This window comes from Diabrotica virgifera, chromosome 8, assembly GCF_917563875.1.
Source record: "Diabrotica virgifera virgifera chromosome 8, PGI_DIABVI_V3a".
NCBI classification, from domain to species: Eukaryota; Metazoa; Arthropoda; class Insecta; order Coleoptera; family Chrysomelidae; genus Diabrotica; species Diabrotica virgifera.
The window spans coordinates 12,597,157-12,619,907 of record NC_065450.1 but is presented as its reverse complement, the minus strand read 5'-3'; the positions used below and the strand labels follow the sequence as shown (position 1 = coordinate 12,619,907).

Here is a 22,751-nt window from a genome sequence, read left to right as displayed (position 1 = left end):
AAATATTATGGAAAAATCTTTTAAAATAAAACAAGAGTTTTGCATCAAAATGAAAATACATTTTCGCGCCACGTAATTTTAATATCAGATCTTTTGTAGCTGGAATATTGTATACGCCACTCATTTTTACGGTGTTTAGCGGTTTTTTATTCTTGTATAATATACAACTATAACTCAAAGTTCTTCTCCGTCTTTCAAAGTGTCATTAATCACGTAATATATGATTTTAATAATGTACAGAATCATAGCAAGACCTTTTGGTTAAATCTGAATTCGTCAGAATCGAAATCATTAATTTGTTATAAAAACAAATCAATTGTGCTTATTTCATTTATAAAAACGTAGTTTCTTTGATTTAAATATTCTTATAAATTGTACAGATTATAGTTGTATAGATAATACATAAATCATTTCTTGTTCAATTATAGCGCAATCTATCAACAACTCTACTCCATCTATCGAACAAAGTAATCACCTGAATAAATCAAGATACGTCTTCAATATATAATACCTTAACTCACGCCCTTGTACACAACACCGATAACAAGGTAGGTATTCAGTATTTATTCTGGGCAGATTATCGGAGAACAGGCCATTTTTGGGAAAAGTTATTTACCAGCAATTTTATTGCTGGAATCGAACCTTATGATTGTATATATTAATAATATAGGTATGCAAAGTCCGCAGATAGTGTGCTACTTTTTTTATAAACAAAATGGCGCCCGAAAATCGTGTTTTTCAATTTTTGCTGTATAACTTTAAAGATTTTCACTTTACGCCAAAAACACCCAAATAAAAATTCACCGTAATTAAATTCTGCATAGAGACGTGTTTTCCTGATATACTTCGACGAAAATTTTCCCCAGAAAATGCCGGTTTTTCCAACAAAATCTTTAATTTTCAACTAAAATTTTAGATAAGTAATTGTTTATTAATAATTAAATAACTTTTTTTTTATAAAAAGACAATATACCTATCTAATGTACTTTACAGAATTTAAATTGGATTATTTAAGCGGCCTCAAGAATATTTTAAAGTTATTAACAATTTTTTGGCTTATAAATAAATAGAATATCTCGGGCAATATTAAATTAAATTATATCACGAAAATGGTATTGGAAATAAAGTGACAGGGCACTTCTTTTAAAAGGAGAAACGTTAAATTGTGATGAGTGGTTCCTGAGATACAATCGGTCAAAGTTGACCGGCATTTACGGCAAAGATATGAACAATAAGATCATATTTTTCGAACCATCACCTTTTTATTTTTATCATCTTTCTTCACACCAATTTTCATATCTTTAAAATAATGATAACATATATTATTATAATAAAAACTATCGATATTACGAGTAAAAATTTCCAAAAAGAGCAAAATTCCAATCAAAAATTAGGTTGGAGAAAATGTAATCAAAATGTGTTCAAAATCGGTATACGTTAAAAAAAAGCATTTTCTCGGCTTCCCGTGGAGCAATTTTATTCCCCAGTAACTCGAGTAGAGGCATCTAACTAACGCATTATTAAATGTCAACGTTGCTTTTGTTTTGTTATAATAAATGAATTTATTTATTATAACAAAATTTTAATTTGTTTAAATAAAGATTGTTTAAATAATTATACAGCTTTTAATTGAGTTTTCTTTTCGTATAAATAAAATAATCTATTATAACAAAACAAAAGCAAGTTTGACATTTAATAATGCATAAGTTAAATGGCTCGAGTAGTGTACAAATACTCGAGTTACTTGGGAACAAAAAAAGAATGAAGAAAATTGCTCCATGGGAAGCCGAAAAAATTCATTTTTTAACGTATACCGATTTTGAACTTTGAGATTACATTTTCTTCAACCTGATTTTTGATTGGAATTTTGCAATTTTTGGCAATTTTCACTCGTAATATCGATAGTATTTATTATAATAATATATGTTGAAATGGTATTTGGAGGACGAGGTACAACTACGAGGTATACCACAGATATAAACATATATTTGGTGGTAAAGACGTAGTATCTCTTACAAGAATAGGAAGACTAAGATGGGCAGGACATCTAGCAAGATCACAGCATAACAACCCTCCTAGAAGAATCCTTATGTCACAACCTGTGGGAATTAGAAATAGGGGTAGGCCAAAACTTAGATGGAAAGATGGTGTAGATGAGGATGGGAGAAAAATAGGCGCAGCAAACTGGCAACGGTTGGAAATGGATAGGACTGACTGGCGTAATAGACTTGGGAAGGTCGAGGCTCTTTCATAGGGCTGTAGCACCATTGATGATGATGATGTGATTATTTTAAAGATATGAAAATTGGTGTGAAGAAAGAGGATAAAAATAAAAGGTGATGGTTCAAAAATTGAGATCCTATTTTTTATATCTTTGCCGTAAATGCTGGCCAACTTTAACCGGTTGTATCTCAGGAATCACTCATCACAATTAAATGTTTTTTCTTTAAAAGAAGCGTACTGCCGCTTTTTTTCCAATAGCGTTTTTATGATTTAATTTAATATTTACCGAGATATTCTATTTGTTTATAAGCCAAAAATTTTTTATATTTATAATATATTCCTGAGGCAACCTAAATTATCCAATTTTAATTCTGTAAAGTACATTCGATAGGTACAGTGTCTTTTTATACAAAAATCATAGTTATTATTATGTATCGTAATTATTGTGGTTATTATAGCTACCGTAAATTTTTAATTAACAATTCAATTGTTGCTAAACTATTTGTTCAATTTCCATTGGCTTCTGGAATTATAATCCATAAAAAAAGAGCTTTCATACTACCAAGTTATTTAATTATTGATATACAATTACTTATCTAAAGTTTTAGTTGAAAATCAAAGATTTTGTTGGAAAAACCGACATTTTCCGTGGAAAATTTTTGACGAAGTGAATCGGGAAAATCACGTCTCTATGCAGAATTTAATTACGGTGAATTTTTATTTGAGTGTTTTTGGTGTAAAGTTAAAATCTTTGGAGTTATAGAGCAAAAATTGAAAAAAAAAACACGATTTTCGGGAGCCATTTTGTTTATAAAAGAAGTAGCACACTATCTGCGGATTTTGCATACCTATATTATTAATATATACAATCATAAGGTTCGATTCCAGCAATAAAATTGCTGGTAAATAACTTTTCCTTCTATTTTGCTAATTAGCCCAGAGTAATTGGTGTTATCGGTATTTTGTACAAGGGCGTAAGCTAAGGTATTTTAAAGAAATATTTTGATTTATTTACGTAAATACTCCGTCTGTTCGGTAGACAGGGTATAAAATAAATGTTGTAAATGACTTTAATCACGGACGTATCTTTTTTTATGTCACTTCCAACTTAATGGGTTAGAAAGCAATCGAAAAACTGTGACGCATTGAAAGATGCTTTTGAGAAGGAGTATAATTTCATTTTGTCCTGAGTGCTTACTTTATACTGTTATTTAAAAAAAATCACTTCCAACAATTATCCCAATGCCACCCAAAGGAGTAAATCTTCAATAATATATCAAAGATATGCAGTATAGTTTATCCTCGTTTAACTTATTGTGATTAAAATAATAACGATATTACTAGTTTTTTTCGGTGAGTTAAAAAGGGACCTATTTAGTATAAAAAGTTATTCTTGAATAATGTCATGCATCTGCAAAGATCCGTTGGAACAACTGTATTTGGATAAAATATTCCGTCTATTAGATCTTCAATTTTTTTTAATTGACTGAGCTTATAAAATTATTTTCATGGTCAGAAAGTCTATTAATAGTATATCTCGAATTATTTCAAGGTTGCCAAATTTCAGATAACTTTCAATTATTTCAATATTATCTTTATTGATTTAAAAGTGCCACAAACCATTTGTGTAGTGATCATTTACGAGATAATAATATTATTTTATATATTATTAGTATTGAGTAGTTTATAATCTTTCCATTTGTTAATTGTGTGTATTTTTTATGTTCGCGACAAATGACAATATTTTTATGGGATTTTGCAATATTAGTACGAATTTTTTGTAACGAATTTTAAATTTTAATTATAATGAATAATTTGATTCTGCATACCATTTAATAAGATTTATCTCAGTGCTATTTGGATGTTTTAAAATATAGGGCTCTCCTCTTGATGTGTAAGTGAACAGCTGTAAAAAGATTAGTGTGAAGTATTCTGCCAAAAGTGAATAAATCTCGAGATGTTTTCCAATGGTGTACTACAGTCTTGGATCCAGCGGTCAATAGGTACAGAAAAAAGTTTTTAATCTAAAACCCCTTTCACGCCATAGGACTTTGGTCGTCACGACACGCGGTCGTAACGACAGTTTGACGTACATTCCATTAGTCCAATTATACAGCAATATATTAGACCAGGAAGAATCTGTTTTTAGGTGGATGTGAGAGGTCACGGTTCTTAGACATTACTACGGTTGCCTAAATCGACTAACCAATGAACATTAAGGGTGAGATTACGTCACGAGAGTTTACTGTCATTTGAATCGTAATATGATTTTTTTCGAATCCTGAGAAAACCAAGTATTTTAGAAAAATTTAAACGCAGGATTCAAGATTACATTATTACCGAGGGCGGAAAGCCCCTTAGAATAAATAAAAAGTTTCTTTTGAATGAAATATTTGAAATTAAATATCACACTTCTCTTTTATTTTCAGCCCTGTAACTTATTAAAATAAACATTTTACAAGTTTTCAGGGACTTTCAGCCCTCGGTAATAATGTAGTCTTTCATTCTGAGTGTAAATGTTTCAAAAATATTTATTAGTTTTCTCAGGATTCGAAAAAAATGAATAAAATTTAAACACATTGAGAATTTTGACATGCGTCAAAATTTTGCATTAACTCAATGTAAAATTCTAAACTGTTGAATTCCAGCTTCCCTGATAATTATTGTACATCAAAAGACATTAGAAACTATTTGTAGAGGATTGAAATCTGTATTGGAAATAACTGTTAAAATTGGTCTACGTAATTAAACATATTCCAAAATTTTGTTAAAATGTAATACATTTTAGTTTTCAGCCCAAACTTAAGCCACACACAATGCAATAATGTTCACATTTTTTAACTGTCAATATTTTTATTTTATCATATATTGTTTAAAAACAATACAGTTGATAAGATACCCTCAGTTGCGGAGAAAGGATTAATAATAAAGATTTTTTTATTCAGTCAATGGTGTGAGCACTGTCAGTTAAATAGTAACGTGTGGCCTTACTTTTACACGCATACCTATTGTGGCAAATGTATCATATTTTTCAAAATTTTGGAATGCATTTAAATCGTAGAACAATTTTAACTTTTGATTTTAATACAGATTTTAATTCTCTACAAGTATTCTCTCATGACTTTTTATGTAAAATAATTAGGGAAGCAGGAATTCAACAATTCAGAATTTTACATTGAGTTTCCTATGGCCCTTTTTATGATTCACCACCCGGTATAAGATAAAATGTGTACTATTTGTCTAATTATTTCATAATAACACAAATAATACACATATATACACAATAACACACATTCAATGATCCAAAATCATTTAAAAATATGGGAATGTAAACTCTTGTGACGTAAAGTCAAAAATATAAGTCTCCCCACCACCGTCGGACAAGACAACCGTAATAAAGTCTAATAACCGTGGTGAGAGGTGGCATTCGGATTTTTGCGGATAAAGTTAGGTGATAACTTCGTTAATAATATTTGACTTATGCTCCTTCTCAAATATGCCCGGAACATTAATAAAAAAATAAAATATTTAAAAAATTCAAGAAACTTGGTTTTTTTTTCTATTTTCTTTGCTTATAACTTTAAAACGATTCATTTTGGAACAAAGTCGTATCAGAATAAAACAAAGATAATTAAATTTTCTATCAGATGCGATTCGTTAAAAATGTCTTAATTTAACACCGTTGTTGCAAAATAGCAATAAATTTAAAATAAGGGGCAAAACAAGCCTGTCTTTATTCACTGTTTTTCCATCACTTAGGTTACACTTGGAACCTTGCTAATTCGCTTAGAAAATTTTTGTAATGTGCTAAAACCGTTTACCAAATCTCATTAAAATTGACTTACTAGATTTTGCATAATAATTTTGCAATCTAAACTTTTTTTAAAAAATTAAATTTTTTAAAATCTTGCACAACAAAAACTAGAACATACAACAAAGATTTGTCAATTTTTTTACATATAAAGAAGTACTCTACCTATATAATGCACTTTACAGAATTCAATTCGGATTATTTAAGCAGCCTGAGCAATGTTTTTAAATTATAAACAATTTTTTGGCTTGTAAACAAATTAGTGCTGTGGCCAGGAGGGGGTGCTACGGGCTCCTTTATTTAGATAGACTTACCCAAGCTTTTTTATGTATTTTGACCCGTAGAACACGAATTTTTTGGGTAACAGTTGATCCGGATGTCGATAAGATTGTTATAAACAAAGAACTTGAGGAATTACATAAAATCGATTTTTCGCAAAGTAAAACATCTTTTTGTATTTCTTGGGTAATTCTAAGCAAAAAATGTTCCTACAAGTTTTTTCGTAGGATGCATAGTTTTCGAGATAAACGCGGTGGAACTTTCCAAAAATCGAGAAATTGCAATTTTTGAACGCGAATAACGTTTGATTAAAAAAATAAAATAGCAATTCTGCTGACAGCATTTGACAGTTTAAGTCAAATTATACCGGTTTTAATTATTTGCATTGCTAAAAATTAATTTTTTTATTATTAAACAAAGCTTGTTTATAAGCCAAAAAATTGTTTATAAAAAAACATTGCTGGGGCCCCTTAAATAATCCGATTTTAATCCTGTAAAGTGTATTAGATAGGTAGAGCACCTCTTTATACGTAAAAAAATTAGCCAACTTCTAAATGGTCTACTTTTTGTTCAGAAAGATTTTAAAAAATTTGAACTTTTTTAAAAACATTTAGATTGCAAATTTATTATGTAAAATTTATTAGGTCGATTTTAATGGAATTTGGTACACGACTTAAATATGTTACAATGAATTTCCTAATAGTCCAGAAAGCCACTGCGCATCCGCTAGGAAAAATATTCTAATTCGGATTTTTTGCACAATCTTACTCAAAAAGGACTCCTTTTAACAAATTTGCATGTTGCCAGAAACAAAAGGTGGTCAAAAATTTCTTAAACGTTTTTTTTTTGTTTTTTTCCTAAAATTATTTTTTTTGCACGGAAAAAAGTTTTTTTAGGGTTTTTGGATCATTCCAAACAGAAAAGGTCTTTAGTGACTTTTCTCTAAAAATGATAGTTTTTGACATATAAGCGATTAAAAATTGAAAAATTGCGAAATCGGCCATTTTTAACCCTCAAAAACTATGTGAAAAACTGAAAATTTGAATGTTGTCAAGGTAGATAGATATTCTTTAAACATTGATTGATGAAACCCCGAAGAGTTTTTTGCAATACAATATTCAAAACTCCTTTGTTTTTTAATTGATAATCAAGTGTGCGCGACACTATTTTCCACCGACAGTATGGTGCAAATGAAAGGAATAAATTCATTATTTCGTAAACCGGCAACTTTAAGGAAAAATCCCGAAACAGGTCGATTTTTATTTTTAAGTTATGGTATTGTGGCATATATGGTATACTAGTGACGTCATCCGTCTGGGCGTGATGACGTAATCGATGATTTTTTTAAATGAGAATAGGGGTCGTGTGGTAGCTCATTTGAAAGGTTCTTCAATTCTCTATTCAGTAATGTAAATATTTACATAATTATTTATACAGCGTGTCCTTCTACTTCTTTTTTTGTCAAATAATTTAATTTAATAAAAATTTTTTGGACATCCTGTATAAATAATTATGTAAATGTTTATATTACTGAATAGAGAATTAAAGAACCTTTGAAATGAGCTAGCACATGACCCCTATTCTCATTTAAAAAAATCATCGATTACGTCATCACGTCCAGATGGATGACGCCACTAGTATACCATATATGCCACAATATCATAACTTAAAAATAAAAATCGACCTGTTTCGGGATTTTTCCTTAAAGTCGCCGGTTTAGGAAATAACGAATTTATTCCTTTCATTTGCACCATACTGTCGGTGGAAAATAGTGTCGCGCACGCTTGATTAGCAACTAAAAAATAAAGGAGTTTTGAATATTGTATTGCAAAAACCTCTTCGGGATTTCATCAATCGATGTTTAAAGAATATCTACCTATCTTGGCAACATTTAAATTTTCAGTTTTTCACATAGTTTTTGAGAGTTAAAAATGGCCGATTTCGCAATTTTTCAATTTTTAATCGCTTATATGTCAAAAAGTATCATTTTTAGAGAAAAGTCACTAAAGACCTTTTTTGTTTGGAATGATCCAAAAAACCTAAAAAAACTTTTTTCCATGCAAAAAAATAATTTTAGGAAAAAAACAAAAAAAAAACGTTTAAAAAATTTTTTACCACTTTTTGGTCCTGGCAACATGCAAATTTGTTAAAAGGAGTCCTTTTTGAGTAAGATTGTGCAAAAAATCCGAATTAGAATGTATTTCCTAGCGAATCCGCAGTGGCTTTCTGGACTATAAGCGAATTACTAAGGTTCTAAATGCCACCAACGTGGTTAAAAACTATTGAATAACAACATACTTATTTGCCCCCTTATTTTGTATTTATTGCTATATTGCAGAAAAGGTAATACCTTAAGACATTTTTACCAGGCGTATATCATACAAAATTTAATTATCTTTATTTTATTTCTCTACGACTTTGCTCCAAAACGAATCGTTTTAAAGTTATAAGCAAAGAAAGCAGAAAAAAATCGATGTTTTTCGAAATTTTTAAATATTTTAATTTTTTTATTTATGTTCCGGGCATATTTGAGAAGGAGCATAAGTCAATTATTATTACTGAAGGTGTCACCTAACTTTATCTGCAAAAATCCAAATGCCACCTCTCACATCCAAAAATAGACGTTTTTTCGCAGATCCTTACTGGTCTATAGACCATTTAAGTAAGTTATAAGAATTTTCTAAACGAATTACTAAGGTTATAAGTGCCACCAAAGTGATTAAGAAACATTGAATAACAACAGGTGTATTTTGCCCCCTTACTTTGTATTGTTGCAATTCTAGATGGGTTCCGGGATTAAGAGAATTGTTACTCTGTTTTAACAAGTTTATTAAAATTCCTAATAAAGTAAAGTACAAAAATAAGTCCTCCAAAATTCAAACGTGACAAAAACAATTATTATGACAAAACTTCTAAATTGACAAATATATCTGTCAGATTCCTTATTAGTCTGACTTACTCCATCTACTTACACCTATGCTAGGTGATTTATAACACCGCCCCCTTCTTTCAGGCTGTTCGCCCCGAACAGTACCTAAATGGACCAGGTCGGTGGATTCTGCCCTTCATAAGGACACAGTCTCTCTAGGTGGACGACCTTCGGCTTACTTCGTGGCGTCAGTTGCACCCTATACACAAGGTCGTTTATCTTCTTAATGACCAGGTACGGTCCCCCCCAGGGCCGCTGCAACTTGGGACTTAGACCTTTCCTTCTCGTTGGTTGGTAGAGCCAAACTGCATCACCTTCCTTGAAACTAACAGGTGTGGATTTCTTATCGAACCTAACCTTCATCCGGTCACTGGTGAGTTGTAGCTTGTTTCTGGCGAAATCGTGGACCTTAACCAGTCGATCCTTTAGACCGCTGACATACTCGGGAAGTGTCTCTTGACCCGCCTCCCCGTCTGGTACATTACTATGTAGGAGATCGATGGGAAGCCTCATCTCTCGACCAGTTAACAGCATTGCTGGAGTGTAACCAGTTGCATCATGTTGGGAACTTCGGTATGCTAGCAGAAACAGAGGCACCAGTTTGTCCCAGTCTCTCTGGTTTTCGTCTACAAACAGGGACAGGTAGTTGTTGATGGTCCGGTTATGTCTTTCTACCATGCCGTCGGATTGAGGATGGAGCGGTGTTGTTCTGGTCTTCTTAATTCCTAACAAAGCCATCATGGTCTTCCAAACTGCCGATTCGAAGTTGCGCCCCTGGTCAGAATGAAGCAGAAGTGGAACACCATGTCGGGAAACGACATTCTCCAGCAGGGCTTCACCAACTGTGACTGCTTCTTGGTTGGGTAGTGCAACTACTTCAGGCCATTTGGAAAAATAATCCATAGCAACCATCAAATATTTATTTCCTGATGCTGTCTCTGGAAATGGTCCCAAAATGTCTACAGCAACTCGTTCCCATGGAGTTCCAGTAATATATTGTTGGAGTTTTCCCCTAAGTCTTGTTTTGGGTCCCTTCTTGGATGCACACAGGTCACATCGTTTGCACCATTCTTCCACATCTTGCCGACAATGAACCCAATAATATCTCTCACGGACTCTGGCCAGAGTCCTATTGATTCCAAAATGCCCGCCGGAGCGACTATCGTGAAGTTCTGCAAGCACGTCCTTAACACATGACCTTGGGAGAACAACTTGGGGCACTGTTCTTGTTCCATCTGGACTCTCCCATTTACGAGTGATGATGTCATCTCGTAGACACAGGGAGTCCCACTGAAGCCAATAGCCCTTAACTGCTTGCCCATATTTTGCAATCTCCTGCCACTGTGGTCTAGCTCCGTGGTCCAGCCACTCCCGAACTATTTTTAGATCTGTATCTTCCTTTTGTTCAGCCTGAAGGTTTTCTAGAGCTTCTTCGTCATTTCTACCCTCTATGGTTCTCAACTGTAGAATCTGGCCATCTCGTTCTTCTTGGCGGTCGCAGAATCGACAGTTCCTCCCGTTGCATGGTCTTCTCGAGAGACCGTCGGCATTCCCATGACTTCTTCCCGCTCTGTGACGAATTTCAAAATCATAAGTCTGTAGTTTCTCCAGCCACCGAGCTATCTGACCTTCAGGTGTCTTGAAATTGAGAAGCCATTGCAAGGCAGAATGATCGGTTCTTATCAAGAATTTTCTGCCATAGAGGAACGAATGGTAGTGTTCTACTGCTTTGACGACTGCCAATAACTCCTTTCTGGTGACACAGTAGTTTCTTTCTGCTTTTCCCAAAGTTTTGCTGAAGTATCCTATGACGCGTTCCTCGCCCTCTTGTACTTGGGAAAGCACCGTCCCGATACCATTTTGAGAAGCATCTGTATCAAGCACGAAAAGACCCTGTTCTTTCGGATATGCCAGGATTGGAGCCGTAGTCAATTTATGCTTGAGTGTGGTGAAGGCAAGCTGGCACTCTGGTGTCCAGTCAAATGACAGTTTTCTCTCAGTCAGATTATGGAGAGGTTTGGCAATCTTACCAAAATCTTTCACGAAGCGACGATAGTAACTGCAAAGACCAAGGAAGCTTCGGATATCGTGTTTGTTTCTTGGTGTGGGCCATTCCTGTACTGCTTTTATTTTCGCCTGATCTGCTGCAATTCCTGAGGATGAAATTACATGTCCAAGGAAACTAACTTTTTCTTGGAAGAGCTCGCACTTTTTGGCATTTACTTGTAGGTGAGCGTTCCTTAGTCTGGTGAAAACTTCTTTCAAATTGGCAAGATGTTCGTCGAAATCTTTTCCGATGACCATAATGTCGTCGAGGTATACCAGACAGATTTTCCATGTAAGTCCTCTAAGTACTAGCTCCATTAAACGTTCAAACGTGGCAGGTGCATTACACAATCCGAATGGCATCACTTTGAATTGGTAGAGCCCATTTCCAGCAGAAAATGCGGTCTTCTCTCTGTCTTCAGGGTGTACTGCAACTTGCCAATAACCGCTTTTGAGGTCCACAGTGGAAAACCATTTCGACTCAGCCAAGGCACTAAGTGTATCATCAATACGGGGTAGTGGATAGCTGTCCTTCTTGGTAACGCTATTCAGCCTCCTGTAGTCGACACAGAACCGCGTTGAGCCATCTTTCTTGGTTACCAACACCACTGGAGAAGACCAGGGGCTACTCGACTCTTCGATGACATTCTCCTTTCGCATATCTTCAAGGATGGCAAAAGCTTCTTTTTGTTTTGCAAATGGAAGACGTCTTGGTGCCTGTCTTATGGGGTTGGAGTTGTCAGTGTTAATCCGATGTTGGACTAAGTCAGTGCGGCCAGTTATTTCTCCTTTAAAGAATATGTCACTTTCGTTGTTGATGAACTCTTCTGCTTTTTGGTATTCATCTTCAGATAGATGTTCCCATGACTTCTTAAAATCTTCCAAAATTTCAGTGGAGAGTTGGTGTGTACTGCTAGCTGTTGGCACGTTTTCTTCTATTCTGGTCACTCTTACAACTGGCTCGCATATTCCAAGCACTTGGCCCTTTTTGAAAGTAATTTTATTGCCATTCGGGTTGGCCACCCTTACTGGAACGGTCTGCTTATCCCCATCTACCAAACATCTGGCCACAATGACGCCCTCGTGAATCTGCTCGTCTGGTTCTAATAACATGGCTCCCAAGCCACCAGATGCATCAATTTGTGCAACCACGATCTTTTCACTGTTAGGAGGGATCTTCGTGTCTTTTGCTACTAACATCTTTAGCCCATTGTGCTGCTTTCTGGAGGATGACAGTAGAATTTCTTCATTGCCGACGACTAAGGTCCTGTGTCTGACATCTACAATAAACCCATGTTCGGACATAATGTCGACACCTAGGATGAACTCGTCTACGATGTCGGCTACTAGGACCACTACTTCTATCTCGATGTGTCCCAGCTCGATTTTTACGCAACTGTCCCCATAAACAGTAATGTTTTCGCCTGTCGCTGTCTCTAGTATGGGAGATTTCGATATTATTCGTGTAGATGACTGGTCCAGTAAACGTTTACTCATAACTGACCTAGTTGCCCCAGTATCGATGGTAAAACTGCATCTGTCGCCATTGAGAAGTCCATCGGCAACTAAGCTGTCACTACTTCGTCTTATTGTGGATATTGAGAATCTGGGAGCTTGGGACAGGTCAGCCAACGTGCGCCCCTTGACGTTGACTTCTTTTAGTTTTCCGAATTGCGTTGATAATGTGGAGGTTGCCTACTGTCCTCTGATCTTGTACGTTGTCTGCAATCACGTTGAAGGTGGCCTATCAATCCACAAAAATAACACTTTAGGCGCCCCTGACGTTTTTGCTTCAAAGATTCAGCTATTGGGCCAAGATATTTCTCGAATTGGGCGGCCAACACCCGGGACAACGTATTTAGATCGCCTTCTGCCACTTCAGCAACACCTCTTATTTGATGGATTTTGCGTTGATGGCGGGACACATTCTTCACGGCTTCGTACTCCAATGCTGCAACAATAGCGTCCTTCAATATTTGGTAGCGCCCTCTTCCTAGTCGTAATGTTTGCTGGAGTTCTACATCGCGCAGGCCATCAAGGAAACATTGGATGGTAAACTGGTGTAGAAACTCTTCAGGGGCTTCGGGCCAAGCGAGTCGTGCCATCTTTTCTACTTCTGCTCCGTATTCTTGCACAGATTCGTTGGAGCCTTGGATACGCACTTTTAGTTGGCTCTGGTATACTTGCTTCAAATATTGGCTGCTGTATCTTAGTTCTAGAGCCGATACGACAGTCTCATATTTCTTTTGTGCGTCCTCTGGAATGTTTTGAAGGATTTCTACAGCCTTACCTCGAAGTGCTAATATGAGAGCAGTTGCCTTCTGTTCATTTGTCCATCCATTATTTTGTGCAGCAGCTTCGAATTGTCTTCTATACACTGGCCAGGATGTCTCGCCGTCAAATGTAGGAGGCTTAATTATTCCGTTGACAGGGGAACAAACCACTTCTGGTTTACCTTCAACTCTCAGTTTCTGGGACTTTTCAATTTCTAGGCGGATATTTTCAAGAGTTCTCGTTACCTCATCGTGCCTTTTTTCTACTAGGCCTCTTGTTACTTCAAGCTCTTTAATCATGTCTTCTTTTGTCTCTTCGATTTCTTTTTTCATATCTTCTTTTGTGTCTTCGATTTCTTTTTTCATATCTTCTTTTGTCTCTTCGATTTCTCTTTTCATATCTTCTTTACTCACTTTTGAAGTCTCTATTTTTGAGATAAGTGTCACGAGCAACTCTCGGTCTTCCTGGCGACGTAAATTTTCTATTTCTTTTTCTTCCTGGCGACGTTTGTCTTCATTTTCTTTTTCTTCCTGCCGACGTTTTTCCATGGCGGCAATCATGTCTCTAATTTCTTCCATCGTCTCGCTTCTTGTTTTCACCATACAAATTCTCTTAATCCCACTTTACTTCTGACACCAATTGTTGCAATTCTAGATGGGTTCCGGGATTAAGAGAATTGTTACTCTGTTTTAACAAGTTTATTAAAATTCCTAATAAAGTAAAGTACAAAAATAAGTCCTCCAAAATTCAAACGTGACAAAAACAATTATTATGACAAAACTTCTAAATTGACAAATATATCTGTCAGATTCCTTATTAGTCTGACTTACTCCATCTACTTACACCTATGCTAGGTGATTTATAACAGTATTTATTGCTATATTGCAATTTTAATATTGTAATTTTAATAATACCTTAAGACAGTTTTGACCAGTCGTATATCATACAAAATTCAATTATTTTCAATTATTCAATTCTCTACGACAGGGGTCGGCAACCTTTTTTGGATGGCGGGCCATGTTCAAACTAAAACTTTTTATGCGGGCCGCATATTCAAATGTAGCTTAAATGAGGCCCTTAGAGCACAAGGGGTGTAAGTGCCAAGTTTTGAGAAAACTTTGTTCAAAGTTCTAGACAAATTTAAAAAATCTAGGTACGTACTAATTACTTAGCATGTTTTCAATGACATGCCGTTTTTATCATTTTATTGTTAGTTTATGTGGAAAGTTTGAAGGCAACATGTTTTCTATGTATTTGGGAGTCCATTTTTGTATTTAATCCAATTGTCACTTACACCCCTTGTGTTCTAGAGGGCTCAAATAGTCTTTTTCTTCTTCTTCAGCCTATTTGCATCCTCTCCTGGACAAAGGCCACTCCAGGAGTTCTCCACTTCTCTCTGTTTTGTGATATTTAGTGCCTGTTTCTCCCCAGTTTTGCTTTGATATCTAGCAATCGTTTTTGTAGTCTGCCTCTACTACGACTGTGCTTGTCTGGTCTCCAATGTATACTGTTTTTCTTTCCCATTTCGTTGTTTTGTTATGCCACGAGTCCTACTCAGTTCCATTTCATTTGCACAATTCTTCCAATGACATCTTCCACCTTTGTCTTGCTTCACAGGTCCTTATTTCCCTATATATTCTTTCAGAGATTCTCCAAGCAAAGCTTAAAGCTACAAAGCAAAGTTTGATGGACCTCTGTGTTGTTCTTAATCTATATTCATTTTTCATCTACTTTAATAATAATATTTATTATCTTATTTTTGTCGTTTATAGTGATTCCATTTTTATCTTTTATCTGGTATATTTGTTATCGATCTTTACTATTTAGTGTTTTTAACAATAATTGCATACTTTTTGTCTTTCTCTAAAATATTTTCGGTTTGTTCGGTGTTGTTGTCCCTGATGTTTTGTCTTATTCTTTTTATTATTGCCTTATTACGGTCCTTATATTCTAGTTAATTTCAGCCCACGCAACTTCTGTCCGTAGTCGTCTGTTATGTTTCTGTCTTTAATTTATTATATTTCATAAGTTTGTTGATTTTTCGTTATATGATATTAGTGCTTTGTCGGGCCGCGGTAAAAGTTGCAAAGGGCCGCATGCGGCCCGCGGGCTGCAGGTTGCCGACCCCTGCTCTACGACTTTGTTCCAAAATGAACCGTTTTAAAGTTATAAGCAAAGAAAGCAGAAAAAAATTGATGTTTTTCGAAATTTTTAAATAACTTAATTTTTTTATTAATGTTCCGGGCATATTTGAGAAGGAGCATAGGTCAATTATTATTACTGAAGGTGTCACCTAACTTTATCTGCAAAAATCCGAATGCCACCTCTCACATCCAAAAATACACGTTTTTTTACAGATTAGTCCTGGTCTATACGTAGACTTTCACAAAGGACGACCACGGCTAAGGGCTCTATTAGTCTAGGTAACTGGTGGCGCAACTAGTGGCGCAACTAGTGGGCCCACCAAATTGTGAGCACGGGCAACTGGTGGCCGAGAATAGCCACCAGCAAAAATAATAAACTGAATTGCAACTGGAAAAATAATCAAATGCAATTGGAAACTTGTTTGTTATCAATTTTACGAAAAAAAGTTATTCTTCATAAAATGCTCTTAATAGTATAAAATATAAGATGCAACCATCAGATTCAAATTTTGTGAATTTTATACGAGGTATGTCAAAAAAGATGAATTTCGCTCAAGAGTAAAGTATTAAACAATATCGAAAAATGTTTTATAAAAAGTTGTTCGGAATTAAAATCTATGTTTGAATATGCAATTACATTCTTCTAATTGAAATATTGTGAACCGTAAAGGTACTTTACTCTTGGACGAAATTCATATTTTTTAACATACCTCGTATAGAATTGATAAAAGTTTATTATTATCATTGGATCTTAGATTTTATAGACCATATAAAGTTTTTTGTAAAAAATAACTTTTTTGTAATAAAATGATGTTGGGTATCTGTAATTTAAAAAAAATTGCATTTTTTTTCAATTAGAATGATGTAATAAAATTAATGCGACCCAAAACATAGTTTTTTTAATTCTTAACAACTTTTCATAATAACAATTTTCGATGTTGGGAAATCTAAAGGTACTTTACATACAATTTTTTTGACATACCTCGTATAACATAGACTATGCAGAGCATTTTATAAAGAATATTTTTTTTCGTAAAATTGATAAGAAAAAAGTTTCCCATATGGTTCCAAGTTACGCAGACATACTGTACCTTTATATAAAAGCTCATTTTTTTTTTAAATTTTCCAATTAACGTCACATTCGGATTCAGCATAATCAAAAACAAAACAGAAACATTTTTGATCAAGGTAAAGTGATTCACCGAATTTCTAAAATATAAAAAGAGCTTTTATTGTTTAAACAATGAATAAACAATCAACGGCTAAATCTGCGAGAAGAACTTTTTAATATAACATATTTTTAAATAAAAAAAAAAGGTTTTAGAAAAATATACGCTTTTTAATAGAAAATATAGAAGTTAATAGAAAAGAAATACGAAGCACTCGATTACAATACAAATGAACTAGTGGTGGCCGACACCAGTTGCTCAGTCTAATAGGGTCCATATAACATAATGCCCCGGCTTGGTGGTGCCACCAGGCCTGGTTACCCGGCTGGTGGACGGGTTCGGCCACCAGATCGACAACAATTTCTGGTGGCGCAACCAGTTGCCGTAGTCTAATAGGTCTCATTTACTTAAATGCCCCGTGACGTCATGAGTCACGGGTGGAGCAACTTGGTGGCGTCACCAGTTGCCTAATATAATAGCGGCCTAACTGTCTTACCGGCTGTCGTCCATAATATAACTGCAATTGACGACAGTCGTGTCGTGCCCTGCTATCAGGGAACCACGGCATTAAATAAATGCTTGCACTGCACACTTAACTACACAGTCGTGTAGTAAAAGTGAATCCAGTGGCAGGGATATAATGACAGAAAATATAGATGGTGAATTTTTAATTGCGCTGGTACAAAATAGACCGGTGTTGTAGGATAAAACAGATCACAAGTTGAGTTACAAAAATGAATATATTTATTTAAAAAATTAGTTCCTAACGCCGTAAACGCATTTTTAATTGTATTGTTTTTTATTTTTTTTGCTACATTTTATTTAAAACACAACAAATAATGTTTCAATTTAATAAAATATTTTAAAATACATAATTAAAACAGTAGGTATAAATAATTTAATTTAATGGGTACATTAGATTAATCGAAAATTCTTTTTTCATATTTTTGTCAATGTATTTTCTATAAAAATGTTGATGTTTTTGTTTATACAGTGATGAGCGCGCTAATAACCGGTAAAATAACGCAAAAGATGGAAAGCAAATTATTTTGTAAAATAAAAAGAGATGAAACTTCTAGAGCTGGAAATCATCGAAATAAACGTATAAATTCACATTACACTACATATTTTCTCACCTCTGGACGTCTGTGATAAGAGTATTTTCTTACAAATAATTGGACTTCGTAAGTCCTAGGTTTTCACCCAAAGTAATCGAAAGTAGAACTGGAAATCGATATTTGCACTCTTCGTGTAACTTTTTGTCGATTGATATACGATTTTACTAATTTTCAGTCATTTTTACTAAACTACACTCTACTAAACAGAAATTAGTTCAAAACCGGAACTAAAAATTCTAACTCGTTTTTTCAATACAGTTCGATTGAGTTGTCACATGTACTATTTCTGCGACTATAATATGGCACTTCCGAACCTTTAAGTGACCTTCAAGTTTAAAACTTTTTAACCGAAAAGGATATAAAAACCAAAAGTTTACATTTGTTCTCATCCTGCTAAGGCACGTCGAATGATATATCGCTTATACTATTTTGGTGCCTTCAAAAGAGTACTTCCGGTTGAAACTCTAAAACTGGAAGTCCGATGTCAAATTTCTCATCTTTAATACTAACCTTGGCTTATAAGCTTTCATTCGGAGATACCTCATTTTTCATTCTATCTGTATTAATAACGGAGGACTTATATTCGTGGACAGACGGACAGACGGACATACAGTCATAAAACCAGAGTATGTTTCTTGGTAGGTATATCACTTGTACTGTTATGGTTACTTTAAAACAGTACTTTCGGTTGTATTTCTAAATCTGGAAGTCCTGGTCAAATTTTTCATCATTAGTACCATCCTTGGATTATAAGCTTTGATTCATCATCATCATCACGTAGCGCTACAACCCTGGGTGGATCCTGGCTGACTGTACAACTTTCTTTTAATTTGTTCGGTCTTCCATCAACCTAGGGTAAAATGGGATGTTCATTTTTCGGAGATCTGCTTGGATGTTATTTCTCCATCGCATTCTTGAACGTCCGAGTGGTCTTTTGCCTGCAGGAATCTCATCCCATACCAGTCTTACAAGTTTCTCGTTATGAAGTCTGTGCACGTGGCCTGTCCATCTTAGTATCTGTGATTTAATTTCTTGGAAAATATCGGTGTCATTTTAACCCAGATATTACTACCGTCCTTTTAAAAGGCAGTGTAAATTATGCGTAATTTAGGTTAGTACAGCTACCAACTGATAGATGGCTCTAGATGGAGTGTTTTCAAGAGCCAGCATTCGACAAGTTTTAACGATTTTAGTGCGCGCACATGCTGTAATTGTGAGGTTATCTGTGTAAATTGCCAGGTTTTGGACTACAAAATGGATGCTTATAATTGGAGGTAAGTCTAGAATTAAAAAACTGTTATTTCACGGCATTGGCATGTGGATTATTGTATAATAGGGACTTATGTACGTATATTCTTGGCTCGAATAGTTGTCACGTTGTTTCAAAGGCTCGCCGCTTGGGATTTCATTTTGTTCTTTTAAAAGGACGGTAGTAATTAGTACTACCAACGTGCGTATTGTTTCAGGAGGCCTCTCAAATTGCATGAGCTATTAGAAGAGCTTGATTCTGATGAAATCCCAGTCCCTCCAGATGGTTTGATCATATTTCCCCCAGAAAATGCCAATGATGATGTCACCGATTGCGACTCCGGCGATGAAGAACTAACTACAATAAATAATTTACCGGGTAGTCAGTTGAGAAACGATGTAGAACTTGTTTTTGACAACGCGACTGAATTACCACAAGATTCTGTGTATTCCAGCCTACCAGAAGAAGATTCGGATGACGACAATATACCATTGGCTTTGTTTCTTTCCAAGGAAAAGCTGCCCCATCAATTAGAGAAGAGAATATCTGCACACTGGATTCAAGGAGACTTGTATCAACACTCTGATTGTACTTACTGGAAAACTCAATTTCGACCGAAAATGACTCAGTCGCCGATGGAAATTTTCAATTTGTTTTTTGATGATGAAGTCATCAATTTGGTTACCGAATACACTAACATCTACGCAGGACAAAGACATTTTTTGAACGACATTACTCAAAATGATATTCGATGTCTTATAGGCGTTCTTGTATTGAGTGGTTATGTGGTTGTGTCGAAAAGGTACATGTACTGGGAGAATCGTGACGATTCGCACAACGCAATGGTGGTAGCTGCTATATCTAGGGATAGATTTTCCCACATAATGAAAGTTTTGCATGTTTGCAATAATTTGTCATTAGATAAATTTGATAGATTTGCCAAGATGCGACCCCTGTTCGACGTAATAAACAAAAAATTTATACAATTTTCCCCTTTAGAACAACATCACAGCATAGATGAGGCAATGGTTCCGTATTTTGGTCGCCATCCCACAAAACAATTCATCAGGGGAAAACCAATCCGTTGGGGGTACAAAATGTGGGTAGGAGCCCTTCGTCTGGGATACATAGTTTGGTTTTCTCCTTACCAAGGTAATTCCACTACAATACCTGAACAATATAAAGTCCTTGGATTGGGTGCATCAGTAGTTCTATCCTATGCAGACACATTGAATGAAGTATGGCCTCAAAGGCGATTCCATCTTATTTTTGATAATTATTTTACTTCTATTCATTTACTGCATGAGCTAAAACAAAGAGGCATATTTGGTACAGGCACTGTAAGGGAAAATCGCACCATGAAATGCCCTTTACCCTGTTCATCTATTATGAAAAAAACTGAACGTGGTAAATACGAGTATAGTCTTGATAAAAATACAGGAATAGTGGTTTGCCGCTGGCATGATAATAATAACGTTTCTATTGCTTCCAATTTTGTACCAGTAATGCCTTGCTTCTCTGTAAAGAGATTTTCACAAGCAGAGAAAAATATATTCAAGTTCCTCAACCAAATATTGTTAGAATATACAACAACTTCATGGGCGGCGTTGATCGCAGTGACCAGAACATCAGTTTATATCGAGTGTCCATAAGAGGAAAGAAATGGTATTTTCCCCTTTTTGCTCATTGCGTTGATATGGCTATTCAAAATGCGTGGCAGATTCACAAAACTCAAGACGGTAAACTGGATCAACTTGAATTTAGAAGATCTATTGCAACTAATATTTTGGAAACTTTTAAAAAAGAAACAAAACGCGGACCTTCTAAGCGGAATTCGAATTCGGTAGCCAATTCAAGATATGACGGTATTAACCACTTGGTTCTTTATCAAGAAAAGCAATCGCGATGTGGATATTGTCACAAAAAAGTCCAGTTTTTGTGTGAAAAGTGCAAAATACCTTTACATCCAAAATTTTGTTTTAAATCCTTTCATTCTTTGTAAATTGATACTAATAAAATATATATGATATCTGGTACCGTATATTACTACCGTCCTTTTAAAAGAACATGTCAAAACTTGACAGGTATCGTCATAAAAAAATATATGATTGTGTTTTTTGGTTCCATATGCTATAATTTCCATGAAAATTCGAAATTAATTCAAAATGTTAACAATAAAAGTTTCAGTAATATCTGGGTTAAAGTTCTTTTAATTCGAAGTTGGTTCTGACCCTATACTGGTTTGTGTTAATGTCGTGGTGAGGTTCGAAAATTTTTCTAAGTATTTTTTTTTTCGTTCAAAGCGTCTGATCTTTTCTTCGATTGATTTGGTCATGGTCCACGTTTCGCAACCATATGTTAGTACAGGTCTGATGATGGATTTATAGATTTTGATCTTAGAACTTCTTGTAAGATTTTTTGATTTTATAAGCTTATCCAGTGCGAATAAACAGCGATTTGCTGATTGGATTCTGTCTTTTATATCTTCAGTAACATCGTTTTCAGCTGTCATTATGGCCTCCAGATACTTAAAACGTTGTACTTTTTCAAAATTGAAGGTGTTGACCGTCACAGTTTGTCCTATCCTGTCTCTTCGTGTTGACGAAGCTTTGATTCGACACCTCATTTATCCTTCTACCTGGTATAGTGACGTAGGACTTATATTCGCGCACATATGGACAGACGGACAGAGAGTCATAAAACTGGAAGTATATATTTGTTCCCGTCTTGCAAAGGTGCATCGGATAATATATCACTTGTACTATTCCGGTAACTAGAAAACAGTACTTCCGGTTGCATTTCTAAAACCGGAAATCCTAGGTCAAATTTCTTACCATTAGATCCATCCTTAGATTATAGGCTTTCATTCGACACCTCATTTGTCATTCTATCTGGTATAATGACGGAGGAGTTGAGTTTGCAGGTAGGTTTACGGACAAACAAATACACAGGCGGACGCGAATAATTCAACATTTTGTGATTTTTTCAAAATTTTGGTGAAAACAAAATTCTCTTTTCACAATAAGAGTTGCCATACTCCTCCGATACGTCTGAAGGTGGGAAACTATGTAATGTAATGTAAATTTATACGTTTATATCGATAATTTCCTCCCCTACTAGTTCATCTCTTTTTATTGCACAATGTATTATGCTTTCCATCTTTTGTGATATTTTGCCGGTTATGCCCATTCACATCCCGTCTGCTTAAGCAGTAAATTTCCTACTACAGTGGAACCCCGATAAGTCGGCCTCCGCTAACCCGGAAGTTCGGCTAACCCGGACCGATTTTCATCAGACAAAACAAACATTTTTTCACTTTGACTGAGTTTTTTACCAAGAAATAAACAATACTGTATAAAACTGTATGTAATTTAGATGTACCGTGCATATGTATTCATGTTTTTGCAACTATGTGTATTTCTGTTTATTATTTAAATGTATTTTATTAATTTTTACCCTATTCCCCGGCTAACCCGGATTTTTTAAAACCCGGATTGGCTGCGGTTCCG

General features: G+C 35.0%; 1 protein-coding gene across 1 annotated transcript in view; it reads left to right on the top strand.

Moving 5' to 3' along the window:
* Nucleotides 1–3,844: 3,844 nt before the first annotated feature.
* Nucleotides 3,845–22,751, top strand: part of LOC126889559 (uncharacterized) — a 29,884-nt gene continuing 10,977 nt past the window's right edge. The window contains exon 1 of the mRNA XM_050657936.1: nt 3,845–4,226. Coding sequence (XP_050513893.1) covers nt 4,181–4,226 — 46 coding nt within the window. The 5' untranslated portion in view covers nt 3,845–4,180. The remainder of the gene's footprint in view (nt 4,227–22,751) is intronic.